The sequence below is a fragment of the Balearica regulorum genome, chromosome 2, assembly GCF_011004875.1.
Source record: "Balearica regulorum gibbericeps isolate bBalReg1 chromosome 2, bBalReg1.pri, whole genome shotgun sequence".
In the NCBI taxonomy this organism is placed as follows: Eukaryota; Metazoa; Chordata; class Aves; order Gruiformes; family Gruidae; genus Balearica; species Balearica regulorum.
The window spans coordinates 749857-772731 of NC_046185.1; the positions used below are offsets into that span (position 1 = coordinate 749857).

The following is a 22875-nucleotide window of genomic DNA, read 5'->3' on the forward strand; positions in this document are numbered from 1 at the left end:
TTTCAACTTTTTAAGTTCAATTTTAGTTTTTCTTTCTTCAATTTTAATTGCTGTTGATGGAAGCAATAATACTTTTCCTCTCTCTCTGGGAAGGTGACACCTTTATCAGTCTTTCTCAGTCTTGGATTTTCTGATCTCTAAGCTTCCTTTTTAATCTTCTCTTCCTACTATCATTCTTCCAATGCCTGTTTTTCTATATTTACATTCCAACTCCTGCTCTTATCACCATCTTCCAGTTCCTTTGCCTCATAACATGGCATCTACATAATTTCTTTCACTGTAAAAAGGGAAAAGAGAACCCCCAAAACTAAGCCAAAATGAATTTCTCCTCCTGAAGGCTTGATTTACTTCCATTTTTGCTGCTCCTCATATTTCATTGCTAGAACATTCACTCCAGCTATTCTCCCTCTACTGCCTCAACACTACCATCCAGATCAGTTCAGTGTCTCTTATAATTACTTCTGATTTATGTTTATCTTTATTCTTCTTTCACTTTGTTAGACATTACTGAAATGTCTAAAGAATTGGACATTTCTGTGTTCATAGAATCATAGAATGGTTTGCATTGGAAGGGACCTTCAGACATCATCCAGTCCAACCCTCAGGCCATGGGCAGGGACATCTTTCACTAGATCAGGTTGCTCAAAGCCCGATCTGTCCTGGCCTTGAACACTTCCAATGATGGGGCATCCACAACTTCTCTGGGCAACTCGGTCCAGTGTACCACCACCCTCACTGTAAAAAGTTTCTTCCTTATGCCCGGTCTAAACCTACGCTCTTTCAGTTTAAAAACCATTGCCCCTTGTTCTGTCACTACAGGCCTTGGTAAAAAGTCCCTCTCCATCTTTCTTATAAGCCCCCTTAAAGTACTGAAAGGCCACGATAAGGTCTCCCTGGAACCTTCTCTTCTCTAGACTGAACAACCCCAACTCTCTCAGCCTGTCTTCATAGGAGAGGTGTTTCAAGCCCTCTGACCATTTTCTTGGCTGTCCTCTGAACCTGCCCTAACTCGTCCATGCCTGTCTTTTGCTGGGTACCCCAGAGCTGGACACAGTACTCCAGGTGGTATCTCACAAGAGCAGAGTAGAGGGGGAGAATCCCCTCCTTTGACCTGCTGGCCATGCTTCTTTTGACACAGCCCAGGATACGCGTGGCTTTTTGGGGTGCGAGCACACATTGCTGGGTCACACCCAGTTTTTCATCCCCCAGTGTCCCCAAGTCCTTCTCAGGGCTGCGCTCAATCCATTCCTCCCCCAGCCTGTATTGATACTGGGGATTGCCCCGGCCCAGGTGCAGGACCTTGCACCTGGTCTTGTTGAACCTCATGAGATTCATGAAGGCCCACCTCTTCTGTTTGTCCAGGTCCCCCTGAATGGCCTTCTGGCCCTCAGGCACGTCAACTGTACCACTCAGCTTGGCATCATCTGCAAATTTGCTGAGGGTGCACTCAATCTGTCTACAAGGAAAGTGCAGTTTTTTATTTTCCTTTTGATCTTACTGCATATACCAAATGGCATCAAAAGTACTATTTTTCCTTTTCCCTGTACAACTAAAGATTTTGCATCAGGTCTTTTTTTATTTATTTATTTGCTTTATTATTGCACCATTTCCTGATTTTTCAAGTACTACTATTTCCCTACATTGATGCATTCAAAATATGGCTCCTAACACATCACTGTCCTGTATTATTACCACATCAGCTACACTGATCCTTCACTTGTTCTTCCTCCTCTATTAATTACTTATTCTGATATTTGATAGTTCTGTTTATGTGGTGCAGCATGCAATAGCACTTGACTACACTCAATCAAAAAACCTCAGTCAGTTCGGTTATGTCATAACTGCTTGTCTGCACACCCACAACAGAGGTCAGAAAGACGATGGCAGGATGGGGAGCCCAAATAATACTCTGCCGACCTACTCCCTAACCCATTCACACAAGTCATCAGCCCATCAAAGGCCCATCTGCACAGGCTGAGAGAGAACAGGGATGCACTATGGCAGGTGGGAACCCATATTAAGGGCTTCTCAACACCTTGTCTGGGCCTCTCTCAGGGTTGTCCCAGCAAAGCCATCAGCCCCATTGTCCAGGCACAAAACTCATCATGAGTCATCAGGATTCCTCTGGATTACCTTTTGGACCAAGGGTGGCAGGGTGAGAGGGGGGTGAGAAGGTAGGGTTCTTCTCTTGTGATTGGACACATTATAGCAGGGGAAAGCTATTTGGGATCACACAGGATTTATTATGGGATATTTAGGGTATGAAAGCAGGAAAAGAGAGGAGGTTAGGTGATTTGGGGAAGAACGAGTGTGAGAAATAGGGAGTAAGATATATAAAACCAGCCAGTCGTGTGTAAATAGCTGGCTAGTCAGTAAGCTTGTCTGGCCATGCCCTGCACCTGATCAATGCAGTTTGCTCTATCTTATTAAATTCCTGGAAGAGAGGAGGTCTATTGTGTCTGTGTGGGCAGGTGTGAGTGCCAGCAACTGGAGTCAGATCACAGGTCAAAGAGCCTGTGTGTCCATGGTGCCAGCAACTGAAAAGAGTGCAGGTGTGTGAGTGAGCATGTGATTGCTAGCAAAGATCAAATCAGACTAGTTGGTGATCAAGTGGCCTCAGAGCACAGGGGTGAATGGGTCTCCAAGGGCCAGCTCTGGAGGAGGTGAGAGCACCTGTGTATCTCTAGGGGTGAGAACACTGGGGGTGGGGGAGTAGAGGTCAACTAAGGGACCTGGAGAGTCCTGGCCAGCTGTTTGTCTGCATGGTCTGTACCAGCAACTGCAGTAGGGCTACACCCTTGGGCTATCCATATTCAAGTGCCAGCAATTGAGGAGGGGGGCCAGCTACTGAGCAGACTGAGTGTCTGAGCCCAGCTGCTGCAGGGAGCCACCTTGTACATATGTACATGTGTTCTCATGAGTGGACTTCCATCTTGCTCAGCCAGAGAAGGGAGCAGGATGAGGCTGTTGGTGCTGTCTATGTTTGTGTGAATGCTCTGAGTGCCTGTTTGTGATCCACGTGAGCAGCCATGTATATATGTATAGATGTATATATGTATTGTGTATGTGTTTTCTGTGCGCCTATACCTACTGAGAATACATCTTCAGCCTTGCTACTGGCTGGACCTGGGGACATGCAGTGGCAGCAGCCTCGCCTCTCTTGGACTGTTGGATCCAGCACAGTATGTTTTCCTCTAACACAGTCTTTCTCAGACATCATGCTTTACAGACTTTTCCCAGTGGGAATCTAGATTTAAAGACCTCTCAAAAGTTGTGACAGTATGGAACTGACTGATAAGAAACACCAAAATGTAACTGTAACCATGTATGGAAAGCCTAGGGGAATGCAAATAGAAGAAAATGACAGAATTGATTAAGTGTGTGCAAGAATGGCAGGTTACCCGGAGGATTAGGATTTTGGAAAATAGGTTAAAAGAAAGTACCTCATATAATTTATTTCTATATTCTGCCACAGACAGCTGGATATCATCACCTAAAGGAAGAATCACATCATAATCCAGAGAGGGCTCCCTGGCAGGACAGTGAAACCTAAGAAGATGACACATAATATAATTCACTAAGACTAAAAACAGTACCACAGATTAATATAATGTTAAAAAGGATTGTTAAATCATCTAGTGTGACCTCGAGCACAAATAGCATTAGGGAAAATTAAGAATTAACTTAGCCTTTTTTTTCCCCTATCATGTACATAAAGAAAACTTGTGCCAAGAGCAGGTCTATAACATCTCAGAAGGCATCAGGGGAAACTGCACATTGGTATCACTCTCACCTTTTCACATATGGATGCTGCAAAGCCTCCTCTGCTGTGAGTCGTTTATCAGGGTTAAATACTAAAAGTTTCTTCAGAAGATCCAAGGCAGGCAATGGAGTAGAGGATGGTAAAATCTCCTCAAATGTTACTCGCTGCCTAGAAGTCAAAAACCAACAATATAAACTCCCAGTGTCTAATTCACAGTGAAGGCATGAATTACAGTCCTGGGAATCACATCAAGCTGACACCTGACTCCAGAATTCACTCACAAATAGTGTGTCATAATCCTGGAACACTCTAAAGTACAGGCCTGTGAGTATGGGGAAGGCTTTGAATGTCTCCCTCCTAGCGCTAGGAACCTACATGAAGTGCCTAACTTGCAAATCTAGTCTTTTGTTTCAGTGGAAAGAGTGAGAGATATCAGATAGTATCAGACACAGGGGAATAACGAGTCCTCTGGACAATGAGTCCTTCTTTTGCTCTTTTGACAATGCAGGAAGCTCAAACTCCTAACTTGGGTGTTTCAGTTGAACTGTTTAAGATCCCATGAATGCAGCCCTTAGCCCACAGAAATACATTTCTGTATAATTTCCAATGAGAAGATGAAGTTTAAAAATTTGTCTTTGCATTTTGAAATCCTAAAGATAATTAACATAATGAACATGAGAATATCTAATACATTTTAAAACATGATTCTTACTCGTATTTTAAATAATTCTGTAACTCCTCGACAACATTCTTTTAGTTTAGAAAAATGATCCATCACTGAACATGGCATTTGAACTGAGTAGCTCAGAAAAAATATTTCAGTTTTGAAGACTAAGATTTCACTTGCTCTTTTACCTAGCTGGAGCCATCTATCAGAACTTAGCCTCTTGACATTCACATTTTTTGGGGAAAAAAAAGATAACATCCAAAGAATAAAAATAAATATGTCAAATAAAAGTGCATTTCATCCAGGAGTGAATGTAGAGTTCCAATTGCTGTCTTTCATTACTCAGAGAAACGTTATAGAAATGAGAGCACTCTTCTCAGAGGTGCTGCAGGCGGGTTGACCCCAGCTGGCAGCTAAGACCCCACACACTCGCTTACTCACTCCCCTCCCTGCTGCTGCTCTCTGACACGCAGCAACCCTACAACAGAAGGATTCACTAAGATGCTGGGTAAGCTAGACAGCTGTTTAATCCTCTCTGTATCCATGGCAGATACACCAAAAGCCCCCTGGTACCCTTTTGGGTCCTGGAAGTAGCCTCTCCTGATGTAGCCCATGCCAAGGATGCACAGAGTCTCCAAGTCAGTCACAAAAGGATGCTTTTCCCACTTATTGCTTGTTAGAGTCACTTTAGCCTCCAGCATAGATAACTGTTGGGATCATCCTATTGCTCCAGAAATCTGGGTGGGTTCTGTCCTCTTGCATCCTGATAGCATTAGGGTCACTGTATACTGGCGTCCAGCAGAGCCTTATACTCCTGTGGGTCCGATGTGCCAGACTATTGAATTCATACAGTCCAATAAACCTGGTTGTGCCTTTCCTCTGCCTGGCTGAAGGCATGGCCCCTCTATTCCTGGTCAGAGCATTCATTACCCAAACTGCTGTAACTGCAAACCAGAATCAGAAATAGGATCAGTACTTCCACTGTGTTTGGGGAATTGCTCAACAGCAAGTGCAGCAGTCATCTTTGTGAATGGACCCTTTTTGGCTGCTGCTTTTCCTTGCAATTCACAAACATAAGTTTCTAGGCTTGAGATAGATGCACTGTGCTGCTTCCTCATGTCCTCCCTATGGTTATGCAGATAGAACCACAGGGTGGCACGCACGGTTCCCTTTCCTTTGAGCAGAGAAAGGCTGACTCCATGTGAGAGTTTTGATAGCTAAGATACCGACCTGTATGTGTAAGGAGGAAAACATACGCTCTTTGAATTTGCTGGAACTCTTGGGACAGTTCTTCTACATCTGAGACACAGGACCATAGCACTGAGGAGGTAGAGAGATTCTCTTTGTATTGCCAGATCTGGCCAGCCAATCTGTCCACAGCTGGTGCCTCAATGACTACAATTATTGTCAGGGTGCTGACATACAACATTGGTGTTCTCTGCACAAACTTTTGACCATAGGCACTGGACTTCACCCAGATCCATAGAGCCCTGGTTATTGCCTAGGTTGCTGTAGATCACCTCCACCACCAATTCCCTGATGCTGGATATCTTCCTCAATGGTGGTCCAGTAGTTTACAAGATCTTCCTTGAGAGGATACCTTGTCTTCACGCTCGACAGAAGTCACCTCCAGAAGCTGCAGATTGTTGCCCCTCTTCTGATGCCTTTATTGGTTCCCTGGTCCTTAGCAAGAGATCCCAGTTGCTGGGCTTTCTTACCCTCTAATTCCTGACTCAGCACTGGCCCCATCAGAGCAACCAGGTGATAATTTGCTCACATAGATGACAGCTGTAATCTTTCCACATATGTTGTGGCAAGTTCAGGGATGGGGACTGGGTGTTTTCTGCATTCATTCGTTCATAATTTCTGTCTCTTCCACCTCTTGTTCCTGTGGCTGCTCTGCTGCAGAACAGGCTGCCTCTTCTGATTCTTCCTCCTGCTCCCTCTTAGAAGCTCCTTCTTCCCTTACTAACCAAGTTGACTTCCTCTTCCATTGTTTAGGAGCATCTGTTATCATTGAGGGTTGGGTCTCTGACTTAGCCACAGTGTCCATTTGTATGTCCTCAGATCCAGAGACCCTTTCACCCTGCTAAGGTAAGTGTAGGCCAGGCCCCAGCACAGTGTGAGAAGTTGTGTCTCTTTGACATAGATAAGGCATCCTTTCTTCAAGTGTTTTGTCACTTCAGCAGGATGCCATGCTTGTTCAAGTGTGAAGTCTGGCACCATTGGACCTGAAAATTGCTCTGGGTACCTGCCCAAATTGTCCTACGCAACTTGTGACCCATGACTTGACTACCTCAGTGCGCATCCCTGTGTGGCATTCACAAATAGTCAGTTATTCTGAGGAAAAGCCAGAATTGGATTCTTGACATATACCTATATGAGCATTCTAGTTACTGAGGATGTTCAAGAAACTGAAGAGCTGTTGTAACAAGGCAGAAAAAAATATCTACCCTAGGAGAGAGGAAGGGGGAGGAGCCATTCTTCATTTCTTCTATAGATTGGCTCTTGGATGAGGAGAAATTGTTAATCGTCTCCATGAGATGATTCCCAAAGTACTGGGACAGAACCAATGCAGGACCTAAATACTAGAGTAGGCTCAAGGCCAGTGCTTTTATCATAACTCTCCCAGGCAACACACAAAAAAGCGCTAGACAGCACAGTAAACTGCAAAAGCTGAAAGCAGCCATTAACAAGCCCTCAAATTTGCTGTGGAGCAGGTAAAGGAATAAACCAGTGTTGAGACCAAATACATCAATATTATGACCAGCAACAGCTAAACAGGTGTAACTACTATAAATTCCTGTGTAGTGCACTCCAGTCAAATTTATTCTGATGTCAAACTCCTCTGGCCCCATGTTGGGTGCCAAAAAGCACTCTGGTGGGTTGACGTTGGCTGATAGCTAAGACCTCATCCAGTCACTCACTCTCTCCTCCTCAGTGGGATGGGGGAGAGAATCAGAAGGGCAAAGGCAAGAAAACTTCATGGGTCAAGACAGTTCAATAAGTGGAGGGGGGAAAAAAAAGCCAACCCCACGTTGTGCAAAAGCAATCACTTACCACCGGCAGACCGATACTCAGCCAGTGTCCAAGCAACAGCTACTTTGGAGAAATTCCTCCCCACCAGTTTTATTGCTGAGCATGACACTATATTGTGTGGAATATTGCTTTGGTCAGAAGGGTCAGCTGTCCCAGCTATGTCCCCTCCTAGTCTCTTGCCAACCCTTAGCCTACTCGCTGTGGGGGCAGAATGAGAAACAGTGACAGCCTTGATGGCTGCTGTGCAAGCATTGTTAACTAACAGCTGAAACACTGCTGCGTTATCAACACTGTTTTGGTCACAAATATAAACCACAGCAGCATATGAGCTCCTATGAAGGAAGTTAACTCCATTCCAACCAAACACAGTACGGGTGCACAGCAAGTGCACAAGTTACATCAAGGGAAATTCCTATGGGATACTGTGGCCATCCACTTCCCCTGACAAGGTCAAACACACATGCTGTGCTGACAGTTGAATCAGCAGGGACAAAAGGGTCTCAGTTCCTCAACTACCTGGCATAGATTGATACAGGAATCCTGGCATCCCTGAATGAAAGAGAATAACGCTCCAGTACACCAACTGGAGAACTCAGAGAAAGAGCATGAAAACGCATATGCTGTTTATGTGAACAGCAAGTGACCTGCTAGAGCTTATGGTTTGAGCCACCCTAATCTAAACCTATAAAAACATATCTGTAAGTATTCAGAGAACTTCTACCACACATAGCTGGGCTACGTGTACTGCAGACTCCCAATGAGAAGGGATGCCCACTAGTATCATGACAGATAGGAGCAGAGAATACTTAGGGACTGGCAAGTAATTTGCTATGGCCATAAGATATTGTAAGAGCATTAAGTTTACTAATGTTTACCAATTAGGTATGTAATAAATGCAGAATTATGTGGCCATTTGTGTACATAACTGGTGGATCCAAAAGATCCATGACAGACATAAGGAAAAAAAAAAAAATCACAAGGAGAGTCATTAAGCAACTAGAATGAGGCTGTCAGCCTGAATAGATTCAGACTTTGCCTGTGTGAAGCAATGACATCAGATACCCAAATGACTCAGGATAGGAAAACATTCTAATTTTGAGAAAGTATATATGACAATAGCTTGGAATGTAGGTCCAACCTCATTTTGTTTTGTTATTCCCAGATTATGCCATTGATCTTCTCTCTTTTCTTTTTTTTTTTTTTTTTTTAAACTTTACGTCCCTTCCCTAGAGGTAGGTGACTCTGCAGAGAGCAGAAATAATTTCCACTGGTGAACACTGGAAGGTGAACTTCAGGGGAATTTTTTTGTCACCATCATACTGTAGATTGTCAGCTTCTGAAACACATCAAACATACAAGGCTTACCGGGAACTCATGCAGTTAACAACTGAGGCCCTGTAATCTGATTGAATAGCCAAAATATCTGCAATAATGAAAAGATACTGTTAATGCCAAGATTAGGATTACCAGAGCTACACAGCTGAAGAAAAACAAATATTTTACATTAACATAGGAAATTATCCTAATAAAACTCAATGGGAGATCTTATGGAAGGGGGATGGAATATTTACTTACAAATTTTCTAAGCTGATTTTCTCAATTCCTATTCATTCTATCATAGATTTCATAAACTTGCACTCTTATACCCACATACGCAGAAGCACCAAGATATCTGAGGCCAAATGATCTGGACAGGATCATTTGTGTAGGACACAGAGAACAAGGGATACCAGCTATTGATTTCTGCATCACATCCACTGGGGTTCTTTTTGATTCATGATGATGAACTGTTTTATGAACTTATCTGTCATACTCTCAGAGTCTACAGTTGCTATGGAATGGTTTTTTTGCTTCCAAATCTTGCTTATTTGGTCCCCATAAATCCTAGGCAAAGTTGCTGCTCATAGGTTGGTTCTCCTTGTTTGCAATAACGTTTTGAAAAGTGTCTGTTTTCACTTGTTTGGCTAAAAGAAAAAAGAAACTGTGCCTGTGATACGCTGCAACCTTGCAGCCATTGTCCTGTGGTAAGGATACGGGACCTTCTGCTAATGAGTCATTTGTTCTGTGGTCTTGTCTTAGAGCGCAGACCTTCTGGTTATGACATTATCAACACATTCCTCAATTGTATTGCTGAGACCAGAATAGCATTTTTGTTATTAGTGCTGGCTATTCTTCTAGCTCCTGTTTTGGTGTTCACGCACACATTTACATTCATATTTCATTCACAGCAACCAAATCTCTAATAAAAATGATAAATAACTTTTAGCTTGAATGGAATTCTCCAAAACTGTGATGTCCATAAACTAAAGGTAGTTATTTTTCTAACAACTATTTGCTAGCTCAGTTAGAACATAACAATATGTTGTAAAAGTTTATAAAGTGTATGGGCTGTTAGACTGGAACTCATAGATGACAATAATCATCATCACCATCATCATCCCCCCTTTTGGATTTAACATACATTTACTCCACCTTTCACTTCTGTGTTTAGATTTCCAGACGAAAAGGTCCAATTTACTTTTACTATGCAAGTTCCACTGAAGTATGATACTCTGTTTTAAACTGTTATCCTCTTATAAATCTCAAAAATGTTTTTAAGGCCTGGTTCTTGTTTCTCATCTAATCAAGTACAGGCTTATTTTCCTCTAACACTAACATTTCACAATTAAGCCCTTAATTTCCTTGAAAAGATGTTAGAATGACTCACAAGAGATACCTTCTCTCCTGATCCAGCTGGGCTGTTTTCTTTCACTCTTTTAATCTCTTCTCTAAATATCTTTCCCCATAGAAGAATCCTACCTTCTGGGGATGGGGCAGGAATGACCCTCAAGATCTGCTCTATTTGATTCACTGTTGATGTTCCAGGAAAAAGAGGTTTCCCAAGTAGCAGCTCTCCCAGAATACAGCCAATGCTCCACATGTCTACACCTTTAGTGTAACTACAAATAAGAATAGAATAGAGTTAGGACTAAATCAAGCAAATGTTTTTCTGTACCTGGCATTCACAGCATCTACATTAGCTTATGTTGCTAGAAAAACAGGCTTGATTACTCCTTGGATATGAATGCTCACAGGTTTTAACTATAAAGTGAATGAGATTTGGGAATCATGAAACTGGCAAGCATAAAACAGAAAGGAGATTTATCCTACTAAAAGTCTATTCTAGGAAACCATAAGAGGAAATATATAAAAGGTAAATGCCAGGACAAAGTAATATATACTTTTCATATGACCAACACTGAAGATACAAGTTGCCTTTTGGAAACAACTGACTTTTCAGGGCATAATTTATCTAGAAAGTAGTTGGAATTGCTTAAGCAAAGTAAATGCCAAACAATGGGTAAATGACAATTTCCAAAACATCCACATTTCAAATTTGGGATACTAACCCAACCTATATAGTAAGATTTTGTATATTTAGGTCAAAAAAAGGACAAAGCCTGACTAACATGCAGCTGAATTAACATTTGATTACAGAATATTTTCTGAAGGTCTATCAAAAAACTCTCCTTAAATTTGGAAAAGAGGACTAACATACTCAACCAAATTTTGTAAAGATGTAGATTTAAGGGGAGAAAGAGTAAGTCTAGTGGGAGAAAGGATGACAAACAGATGAGCTGATAATGTATGTAAACGGACAATCTAAGAAGCCAGTAAGGAAATGTACTGAGAGATTTTTATGTTGCAGAACTGAAGTTTAAATGTGTATTGAGAAAATGGACTGCTGACATGACATTGCATCTGGCGACATCTAAAATGAAAAGATTTAAGACTTTCAGACACAAAATTTTCCCAGTGGTGAAGAAATTATAGAATCCCATCCCTTTGCTCATATTAAGCAGTTACCTCCGAGAGGAAAGTAAGATCTCAGGGGCTCGGTACCAGCGTGTTGCCACATATTCCGTTAGAGCAGGGTTGCCTTGGTCCTCATTCATCTGACATAAAGAACGGGCCAGCCCAAAATCACAAAGTTTAACAAAGCAGTCTGCATCCAGCAAGATATTTGAAGGCTGAATTGACACATGAAAATAAATAAGCTTTTTACTCTCTGAATGGCAGAAGATTATTATCAAGGTTTTTTTAGTAGTTGCATTCTTTTCATACTTTTCCATTTGGTGTTTAACAGAAAACTTGAGTGAAGGATAAAGACTATGACTAAAATATACCTTCTGATCTCTGTGAATAACATTTCCTGAGTGGATGAATTTAGTTGCCTTCAGGAGTTGGTAGAGAATGTAACACTTGTGGATATCTTTCAGCAAATTCCCCTTCTTAATCACAGCATGTAAATCTGTCTCTGTAATATATTACATCGGTAATATATTTATATCAGTAAAAGATTACCAAATTGTGAATATAAGTTTCTCAAAGCAAGGCCAGAACAGACCATTATCCAAACTGTAATCTTTCCAGTGCATCCTCAACAGAAATTAACACTGTGATTACTAATAGTACTGCAATCTCTCTGTATTATCAGTTTGATTTGCAGCTCATGCTACAGTAACTGTTCTATTATTGTATACTTTTGTTATAATAAAATTGCGCAGTCTCTTCCATATGCAACTCTTATCTCTACAAGCCTTCTAATTTGTTGCTCAGTGCCATTTTTCCTTCATCTCAACCAGCCAGTTCTCATATAATTATTACTCCTTTTAAAGTTTCACTGCTATTCTCATCTAGTCACAACTGCTATATATAAAAAACCCTGTACTGCTCCTACTTATATGTCTACTTAAATGAATATTCACAAAAACATCAACACACTACTATCAAAGTAGAAAACAAAGATAACTCATAAGAGAGGCTGTATTTAAATGGCTGATGCAATGCTAAGTCTCACCCATGGACTCAAAGATGAGGTAGATATCCTTGTCGTTCTGAGCTCGGATAACGTCAAGCAGCTTGATGATATTTGGATGTTCTCCAAATTCCTGCAGAGGGAAGAGACCCAACTGTCAAAATCAAGTGTCTTGCTTGTGAATGATAAAAAAGGACGATAACCTATTTCATTGGGTACTATTGTCTAGAACAAACATTGACATGCTATTTCCTTCATTATGCTTCTACTGAAATAAATTTAAAAAAAGAAGGATTTAAGATTGCTCCATAGTATGAAACCAGCCAGTTAATCTAAAAAAAAATTTAAAAAATCTCTGTTGTCTGAGAGTTCTAAAAATCCCTCTGTACCATTTCTGAATAAAATCCAGACAACTTTATGCACCTCGTATTTACTGCTGAAGGCAAGAATTATTGTGGCAGTGAAAATAGAACAAAGTTGCCATCAACATTCATAATTAAAAAATCCAACTGACTAGAAAGTGTCTATCTGAGGATAGGCCAAAACATTCTCCATTACATGGAGCTGTTGGAGAGAGTCCAGAGGAAGGCCCATGAAGATGATCAGAGGACTGGAGCACCTCTCCTGTGAAGACAGGCTGAGAGAGCTGGGGGTGTTCTCTCTGGAGAAAAGAAGGTTCCATGGAGACATTATAGCACCTTCCAGTACCTGAAGGGGCCTACGAGAAAGGTGGAGAGGGACTGTTTACAAGGGCATGGAGTGATAGGACAGGGGGTAATGGTTTTAAACTGAAAGAAGGTAGATGTAGGTTGGATATAAGGAAAATGTTCTTCACTGTGAGGGTGGTGAGGCACTGGAACAGATTGCCCAGAGAAGTTGTGGATGCCTCATCCATGGAAGTGTTTATGACCAGGTTGGATGGGACTTTGGGCAACCTGGTCTAGTGGAGGGCGTCCTTGCCCATGGCCGTGGGGTTGGAACTAGGTGGTCTTTAAGGTCCCTTCCAACCCAAACTGTTCTATGATTTTATAGGCTGCAATGATTGAACTGACTGTAATAGGAGATCAGTCAGCATACAAAAAGATACCTAAATACAGATACCTTAAACTGGAGGTGAATTCTATCCTCACATTTGCAGACTGACAATACTGTCAAGATCATTTACTTCGTCCTCAGTCTTAACAACTTTTATTTCCTACAGCTAACAGTTCTGCACAGCTAGAGACACTGCCAACATGCCAACATTTTCATGAACTACCCTGAGTATCAAATTATAAATAGCTGCACCATAAAACCTATGCTTGTATCTAAAATACATACATGATTTTTTATTATTTGAACTGGATATAGACTATCTATTTCCATCACAAATTCAGTTATAAACAATATAAAAAAATCATAAGATTAAGCTATCTCCAGAAGTCTTACAACAGCATCATCTTCCTAGACTCTGAGGCCAAGACAAAAGTTGGTTATAATATACAACGCTTGGAAAAATCCACAAACCAACACATTCATCTGCAGCACAAACCAGTAATACACAGCCAGGCCATCAACTACCCTTGCATTTATTCTGAGGACAATATTCAGAATACCCATCCAAATAATCTAAAGAAAGTTTTTACCCAAAAGGGATTTTTTTCTAGAGATGCAGATCAGTCTTGACAGCGTTACTTGAGTTCTGTTTAAGAACTTACTTCACACTGAAGGAAAACCCCCTTGTCTCACACTGTCTTGCCCTGGAACTGATAATAGAAAGTTATGAAAAAGTTTCAATCTATACTAAAAAAAAGTCCTACCTTGAAAAAAAAATCTTGTCAGAGCCAGTCCTACTTATCTTTGCCTAAAGAACAATGTTCTCACATAATTACCAAAAATGACATTCTAAAATGTGGTCCAAAATGCACCAAATAGATCTCAACTACACTGAACAATAAACATAAAACCTGCAAGCAGCTTAATGACCAGCATACTATGTATTACCCATAAGAGAATCATCAAAATGCCCAGATTCTACATCAACACTTCTCAATTACAATAAACGTCATCCAGTCCAACAAATGTCCTTATGATAAACATACAGATTAAACTAAGCAATCATTATGCACAGGAAGGAATTTGCACAGACAAGCAAATCAAGACAAACAACCAGTTACCAATGAAATAATATTTCTTATGTCTTTCCCTTTCTGATTTCTCAGTCCTGAATCTCAAGAAAGAGCTATAAAATACCTTCAAAAATAGGAACGGAAAACTAAAATTCTTAAGTCTATGGAGCACCAAAAGTCATGAAAGTAAGGGCTTAATTGCATATTAACCTCCCTCCCCGAAAATGACTTCTTCCCTTCAGGAGAAATATCCTTTTTCTTCTCATAATTCCTCCACCACCCATCTACTCCAGAAGTGCTGTACTTTCAGAGATGATCTAACCTATAGGTAATTAACTTCTAAGGAATTGTCCTCATATGTATTTACCTTTTAAGTTTGTGACTTCTATTTCAGGCTTAAAGAATGATTAAAAAGTGAAAAAAACCTCATCTCTTTCCGACTTAAACTTGACAGTCTTAGGAAATACCTCTTCTTATGAGGCCTGCCTTGCTTGTGTCCTTAGAAAACCCTAGTTATAACAACATTATCACTATTCAAAAACATTGATGTTTCTACATGGTAAGTCCGTGGAGGAATGGACAGATAATTTTAATGCCACTGATAAGGTAATTAGGCGTAGTGTGCGGTCAATTATATCAAAACAAGAGCAGCCTTAAGTAATTCCATACAGAACTTGCCTTTTAGTTTTGCTTTGATTATTTCAAGTGGTCAAGTTGGTTCCCACATGGAGGAAAAAAAATTTAGTATGTAAATCTCTTCCACACCCTAGCCCCACCTCTGAATCATGGCATTTAAAATTTAAGAAAAACACTTTCTGTCCAAAGAAGTAAGAAGTGACAGAAAGTACAAGTCAATATGGTGATCCTAGAGTAGACATACTGCTAAAAATGGTGAAAGAACAGGGCATATCTGAAAGAAAAAATAAGACCAACTCTCCATTTCATTCAGGTGTTTTTGCCCAGTCATGGAAAAAACGTTTACCAAGATGGTGCAGAAAAGAAATGCATAGAGTTGTCAACACTGATCATTGTACTTTGAAAAAGAATGGGAAGAAAATATGTGAACATCAGAGATAATTAAAAATTAGAGAGAAGAAAAATGGACTTTACCTGCAGGAACATAATCTCTCGAAATGTTCTCTAGAAATAAACAAAAAAAAGTTTATTAGCACCATCAACACAATGAGAGAACAGAGTATGGACTTCCAATGAGAGTGTTAAATCCATTCTAATCTCTAAAGCAGGGGAAACTCTTATATGGTAGACAGGCTAGGAAAAACCCAGTTGCTCACTAGAGTGACAAGTGTGCCCTCTGTGCTTAGACACTATAGCAAAACAACATAAGAGAGAATCAAATTGTGCATGCCTATCAAGACACTTTTTCCTCAGGGACATCAAACAGTATTTTGTAGATGCCATGATATACAAAGCTTGACATTTATTGCTCCTTTTTATCCTAATATAGTTGTAGACTGTATTATTAAATTCATAATTGTCAAATAACTAACATCTTTCAGAGACATAAATCCTGAAAATATCTATGAACTCCCACCACATCTTTTAGGACATATTAGAACAATGATGTCTCACCTGAGCATCTGTTCTGTTCCTGAAAGCATCAAAAATCTTTTTAACAGCAACTATTTCTCCTGTTCTGCGATCAATTGCTTTCCATACAATACCATAAGCCTAGGGAGAAAAAAGGACAGATGAACAGTGCACTATGAATTCTTAATCACAGTTCAGACTGTCAGTGTGGAAGTAGAACGTACTCAACAGAGGGAATGAAAGAAGAGGTAATCACCAGCTACCTAGAAGAAAGAGAGATTAGGCCAACGAGCAGTACTTGGTTGAGTCAAGGACTAATAACATCTATACTGAGTCTGACCAAAGGTCCACAGGGTCAAGCATCCTGGCCCCCAAAGCAGCCAATAACAGGTGCACATGCTCATGAAGTTCAGCAAGGTCAAGTGCAAGGTCCTGTACCTGAGTCGGGGCTATCATAGAATCATAGAATGGTCTGGGTTGGAAAGGACCTTAAAGATCATCTAGTTCCAACCCCCTTGACATGAAAGATCATCTAGTTCCAACCCCACTGCCATGGACAGAGACTAAGTTGCTCAAAGCCCCGTCCAACCTGGCTGTAAACACTTCCAGGGATGAGGCATCCACAACTTCTCTGGGCAACCTGTTCCAGTGCCTCACCACTCTCATAGTGAAGAATGTTTTCCTTATACCTAACCTAAATCTACCCTCTTTCAGTTTAAAACCATTGGCCCTTGTCCTATCACTCCATGTCCCTGTAAACAGTCCCTCTCCAGCTTTCCTGTAGCCCCTTCAGGGACTGGAAGGGGCTCTAAGGTCTCCCCGCAGCCTTCTCTTCTCCAGGCTGAACAAGCCCAACTCTCTCAGCCTCTCTACATAGGAGAGGTGTTCCACCCCTCTGATCATCTGCATGGCCCTCCTCTGAACTCGCTCCAACAGGCCCATGTCTGTCTTGTGTTGGGGGGGACCCCAGAGCTGGACGCAGTACTCCAGGTAGGAGTGGAGTAGAGGGGGAGAATCCCCTCCCTCAACCTACTGTTCATGCTTCTTTTGATGTGGCCCAGGAGGCAGTTGGCTTTCTGGGTTGTGAGCTCACATTGCTGGGTCATGTTGAACTTCTTGTTCACCAACACCCCCAAGTCCTTCTCCGCAGGGCAGCTCTAAGTCCATTCTCCACCCAGCCTGTAGGTGTGCTTGGGATTGCTCCAACCCATGTGCAGGACCTTGCACTTGGCCTTGTTGAACCTCATGAGGTTTGCATGGGCCCACCTCTCAAGCCTGTCAAGGTCCCTCTGGATGGCATCCCTTCCCTACAGCATGTTGACTGCACTACGCAGCTTGGTGGTGTTGGCAAACTTGCTGAGGGTGCGCTCGACCCCACTGTCCATGTCACCGACAAAGATGTTAGACAGGACTGATCCCAGTACCGACCCCTGAGGAACTCCACTGGTCACTGGTCTCCACTTGGACATCGAGCCATTGACCACAACTCTCTGAGTGCAACCATCCAGCCAATTCCTTATCCACCGAGCGGTCCATCCGTCAAATCCATGTCTCTCCAATTTAGAGACAAAGATGTTCTGCAGAACAGTGTCAAATGCTTTGCACAAGTCCAGGTAGATGACGTCAGTTGCTCTTCTCTTATCCACCAACGCTGTAACTCCGTCATAGAAGGCTGCCAAACTCATCAGACACGATTTGCCCTTAGTGTATCAGTGTTGGCTACCACCAATCACCTCCCTATTTTCCATGTGCCTTAGCATAGTTTCCAGGAGGATCTGCTCCATGATCTTGCTGGGCACAAAGGTGAGACTGACTGGCCTGTAGTTTCCCAGCTCGTCCTTTTTTCCCTTTTTAAAAATGAGGGTTATGTTTCCCTTTTTCCAGTCAGTGCAAACTTCACCAGACTGCCACGACTTCACAAGTATGACAGAGAGTGGCTTCTTCTGCCAATTCCCTCAGGACCGGTGGATGCGCCTCATCAGGTCCCATAGACTTGTGCACCTTCAGGTTTCTTAGATGGTCTTGAACCCGATCTTCTCCTACGGTGGGCGGTTCTTCATTCTCCCAGTCCCTGCCTTTGCCTTCTGTGACTCGGGCGGTATGGCTAGAGCACTTACCAGTGAAGACTGAGGCAAAAAAGTTGTTGAGTACCTAAGCGTTCTCCATATCCTGGAGAAGGTCTCCTGTTTCCTTCCGGAGAGGGCCCACATTTTCCCTAGACTTCCTTTTATTGCTGATGTACCAATAGAAGCTTTTCTTGTTGCCCTTGATGTCCCTGGCCAGATTTAGCTTTCCTAACCCGATCCCTGGCTGCTCAATTTCTCTGTATATCCCACTTTTGTGACAACACTCCCAGGCTACCTGCCCTTGCTTCCACCCCCTATAGGCTTCTTTTTAGTGTTTAAGTTTGTCCAGGAGCTCCTTGTTCATCCATGCAGGCCTCCTGGTGGTTTTGCCTGACTTCCTCTTGGTTGGGATGTGTTGCTCCTGAGCCTGGAGGAGGTGATCCTTGAATACTAACCAGCTTTCTTGGGCCCCTCATCCCTCCAGGGCTTTGTCCCATGGTACTCCACCAAGGAGAATCCTGAAGAGCCTGAAGTCTGCTCTCCTGAAGTCCAGGGTAGCAAGCTTGCTGTGTGCCCTCCTCGCTGCCCTAAGGATCTTGAAGTCCATCATTATAAGAAAGAGGGACAGACACTTTTTACCAAGGCTTGTAGTGACAGTATCATAGAATCGTTTAGGTTGGAAAAGACCTTTAAGATCATCAAGTCTAACCATAACCCAACACTGCCAAGACCACCACTAAACCATGTCCCTAAGTGCCACATCTACATGTGTTTTAAATATCTCTAAGGATGATGACTCAACCACTTCTCTGGGCAGCCTGTTCCAGTGCTTGATAATCCTTTCGATGAAGAAATTTTTCCTCATATCCAATCTAAACCTCCCCTGGCGCATGTCGTGGTTTAGCCCCAGCCGGCAGCTAAGCACCATGTGTCCATTCACTCACTCCCCCCGCAGCGGGATGGGGAGGAGAATGGGAAGACAAAGGCAAAACCTCGTGGGCTGGGATAAGGACAGTTTACTGGGACACCAAAGGGAGAGGAAAATAACAACAACAGTACTTAGAACATACAAAATGGATGATACACAATGCAATTTCTCACCTGACGACTGTACAGCTCAGACCGCACACTCAGACCCATCCAGAAGCTGGACTGTCCCCGAGCCACATGTTCTGGAGCTGCGCCACCTCTCCCCAACTAGCCCCCTTTTATGCTGAGCATGAGGTTATATGGTATGGAATATCCTTTTGGCTAGTTTGGGTCACCTGTCCTGGCCGTGTCCCATAAAAATTAAGTCTATCATAGCTGAACCCAGGACAGCGCAACTTGAGGCTGTTTCCTCTCATCCTATCACTTGGGAAAAAAAAGAGACATCCCAATTGCCAACAGTGAAGTATTATAGCACTTACCTGAGATACTTCAACTGTTTGTACTTCCTGATGCATGGCAAAGGACCTGAACCCATACTCCAGGACCACACATATTCTTGGGAAGTCTGCCTCACTGTTGCTATGTGAGTATTTAAGCATGAAAATCACTCAATATCACATATTGCAGCTGTTTTACTTTGTATGAGTATTTAAACATTAAACATTTTTGAGTGAGATGTACAGATGTAAGGCATCTACTAGAATGTGGAAAGTTAAGATTCAAATCTATGACCTAAAAATAACAAAACTGGATCTATACCACAAGGGAGGCTGAGTAATCACCATTTGCAAGTACCACACAGGCATCCAGAACAGGGAAAACTTAAGTAGAAGTTCCTGTTCCCTTAGTAGACAACATAGCTTTTAATAATAAAATACAAAAAAACACCCCAAAACCCCAAACTGATTGAATTCCCTCACTGTACAGGAACATCTTATCTCCCTTGCTGCTGCACTTCTCTGCTCTATTTTTTGACAGTCCTCACCTGTTTTAGGGACTCTAACAGCCTTTTAACTGCTCAGGTAAGTATATCAACTGTGTACAAACACAATACATACAGAACTTTCTGCATCCAAGAGGCAGAAAACACAGGTATTTGGGAGACTGGAACCACTCAGTCTCAACTCAAGCTCAACTAGTAGTTTTGATAATGTCAGTGATGCCTAGATGATGGACTTGAAGCCACTAAAGTCCTTTAAAGACCTGAACGTATATAGTTATGTTTGTGAAGCAGTCTCCAAATAGAACTCTCAGACAATTTGATATTTCGGATGAAAGAATAATGTGATTCTGCTTGAAGAACCTAGCATGTTAAAAGATGTAATATATTACATTCAGTCAAAGGGAGAAAGCTGATAACTAGTAACAAGATGCCAGCAAACCTCAAGTCAGCAGCAACTTAGAATGAAATATAGCCATAAGAAAGATCAGTGTGAATTCAAAAGGAGAAAAACAAAACATTGTCTTAGAGGATAATGAAGAAACTGAGCCTCTCTCAAGTGCCCCCCTGTAATTGCACATGAAATACATAACTACTAGTATCAACACAACTCGGCAATGGCAAAGAGCTGACCGAATAGAAAAACAGATAATCAGGAAGGGTTTAGAGACTGTCTGAGGAGAAAGATCTTAGAAATTAACGTGGGCTCACATAAAAAAATACGTAATTTTATAGAGGAAAAAATTACTTGATGCAGCATAATACTTGAAATAACGAGGTTACAGTAAATGTGACAGAATTTGGTGGACTGTCGTGATTTAACCCCAGTCAGTAACTAAGCACCACATAGCCACTCGCACACTCCCCCCACAGCAGGATGAGGGAGAGAATCGGAAGAGTAAAAGTGAGAAAATTTGTGAGTTGAGATAAAGACAGTTTAATAGGTAAAACAAAAGCTGCGCATGCAGGCAAAGCAAAACAAGGAATTCATTCCCCACTTCCCATCGGCAGACAGGTGTCCGTACATCCCTGTATTACCAACACCGTTTTCAGCACAAAACCAAAACATTGCCTCATACTAGCTACTAGGAAGAAAATTATCCTAGCCAAAACCAGCACACAGCCACAAATAGCATATGCTTTGAGACTCAGGTACATTTTGCTATAAACCAGGTGTATATGCAAGGTGGGTGGTTTGTTTGGCAGTTCTCCAGTAAATTACAGGAAAAAAACCTCTACCCTGATAGGGAATTTAAAGATACTTTCAGTTTCACATGCAACAACATCCCAATTTGTGCAATCTCAAGCACACCTACAAGCTGGGTGGAGAATGGACTTAGAGCTGCCCTGCGGAGAAGGACTTGGGGGTGTTGGTGAACAAGAAGTTCAACATGACCCAGCAATGTGAGCTCACAACCCAGAAAACCAACCGCCTCCTGGGCCACATCAAAAGAAGCATGAACAGTAGGTTGAGGGAGGGGATTCTCCCCCTCTACTCCACTCCTACCTGGAGTACTGCGTCCAGCTCTGGGGTCCCCCCCAACACAAGACAGACATGGGCCTGTTGGAGCGAGTTCAGAGGAGGGCCATGCAGATGATCAGAGGGGTGGAACACCTCTCCTATGTAGAGAGGCTGAGAGAGTTGGGCTTGTTCAGCCTGGAGAAGAGAAGGCTGCGGGGAGACCTTAGAGCCCCTTCCAGTCCCTGAAGGGGCTACAGGAAAGCTGGAGAGGGACTGTTTACAGGGACATGGAGTGATAGGACAAGGGCCAATGGTTTTAAACTGAAAGAGGGTAGATTTAGGTTAGGTATAAGGAAAACATTCTTCACTATGAGAGTGGTGAGGCACTGGAACAGGTTGCCCAGAGAAGTTGTGGATGCCCCATCCCTGGAAGTGTTTACAGCCAGGTTGGACGGGGCTTTGAGCAACTTGGTCTAGTGGAGGGTGTCTCTGTCCATGTCAGTGGGGTTAGAACTAGATGATCTTTAAGGTCCTTTCCAACCCAAACCATTCTATGAGCCTATGCACATAACACTTTCCTTCCTCTGAAATTCAGTTGTGGAAAAACTGCAAGAAGTAACAGAAAGTTATCAGACTGCAATTTATGATTTTTTTTTCTCTATTAGGCACAATAAATATTTCAAAGTCCAGTTTTTCTTCAACTATATAAACTCTCAGACTTCCATCACTAGACGCAGCTCAGATCAGCGGCCTGCAGCAGCGACCCAGATACCGCAGACAAAGGTGCCGCCGGGACGGCCAGCAGGACAGCGCTGGCCCCTGCTGCCCAGCTCCCCGAGCTCCCAAGGCCCCCAGGGCACTCACCCCCTTGCCCAGGCGCCTCTTTATCTCGTACTTCTGGGAGACGAGCGCCTCCACCTCTGGCACGTTCATGGCGGCCAAGCCACGGCGGCGGGCGACGCGCCCGGCGAGCGGACAAGCACTCCGCTGCACGGCACCCTAGGCCGCGCGCGAGTCTGTCCCTGTTGAGGTTTCTGCTGCTATGGTAACAGCCACGCTGCACAACGCATGCGCCAAGCGGCCCAAGGGCGCGCAGGCGCGCAACGTGAGGCTAGGCGTAGGGCACCTGGACGCAGCTGGTGCTCTGGTTCTGCTTGCGGGGCCTGAGACGCGGTGCGGACGCTTCCTTCTTCCTTCTTTCCTGGCGGGGCGCTCTGCTGCGCGGTTGGAGGTGATGCTGTGGGCTTGGTCGTGCTTGCTGGCTGCGTGGGCGGCTGCTGAGGGAGCCTTGAGCCGCCGCTGCTGGACGACTCCCCTCGGGCGGCGGGCTGTGATTGCGGTGCCGCGCTCCACTTCCAGGAGCGTGGCGGAGGAGTGGCGTGAGCAAAGTAAAACTTCTCCAGCGTAGCATCCTGTGCCTTCATCTGGTAAACTAGTGTCAGCGGGGGATGCCAGACGTTGCTTTCAGTACCTGATATTGTTCGAATGCACTAAAAAATTTTCCTATTTTTCTTTAATCTATCAACTTATTGCTAATGCCTACAATGCAGATCT

At 42.9% G+C, this 22875-nt stretch overlaps 1 protein-coding gene across 3 annotated transcripts in view; it reads right to left on the bottom strand.

The window, feature by feature from the left end:
* Positions 1-22445, bottom strand: part of MAPK15 (mitogen-activated protein kinase 15) — a 29917-nt gene extending 7472 nt beyond the window's left edge. For 2 of the 3 annotated variants that reach the window (XM_075743132.1, XM_075743133.1), the window contains exons 1-10: positions 22186-22445; positions 15966-16064; positions 15486-15515; positions 12310-12400; positions 11636-11766; positions 11316-11479; positions 10269-10408; positions 8835-8892; positions 3794-3931; positions 3444-3549 (exon numbers count right to left, since the gene is read on the bottom strand). In XM_075743132.1, coding sequence (XP_075599247.1) covers positions 3444-3549; positions 3794-3931; positions 8835-8892; positions 10269-10408; positions 11316-11479; positions 11636-11766; positions 12310-12400; positions 15486-15515; positions 15966-16064; positions 22186-22254 — 1026 coding nt within the window. In that variant the 5' untranslated portion in view covers positions 22255-22445. The remainder of the gene's footprint in view (positions 1-3443; positions 3550-3793; positions 3932-8834; positions 8893-10268; positions 10409-11315; positions 11480-11635; positions 11767-12309; positions 12401-15485; positions 15516-15965; positions 16065-22185) is intronic. The other variant, XM_075743131.1, reaches the window with a different exon arrangement.
* Positions 22446-22875: the final 430 nt, after the last annotated feature.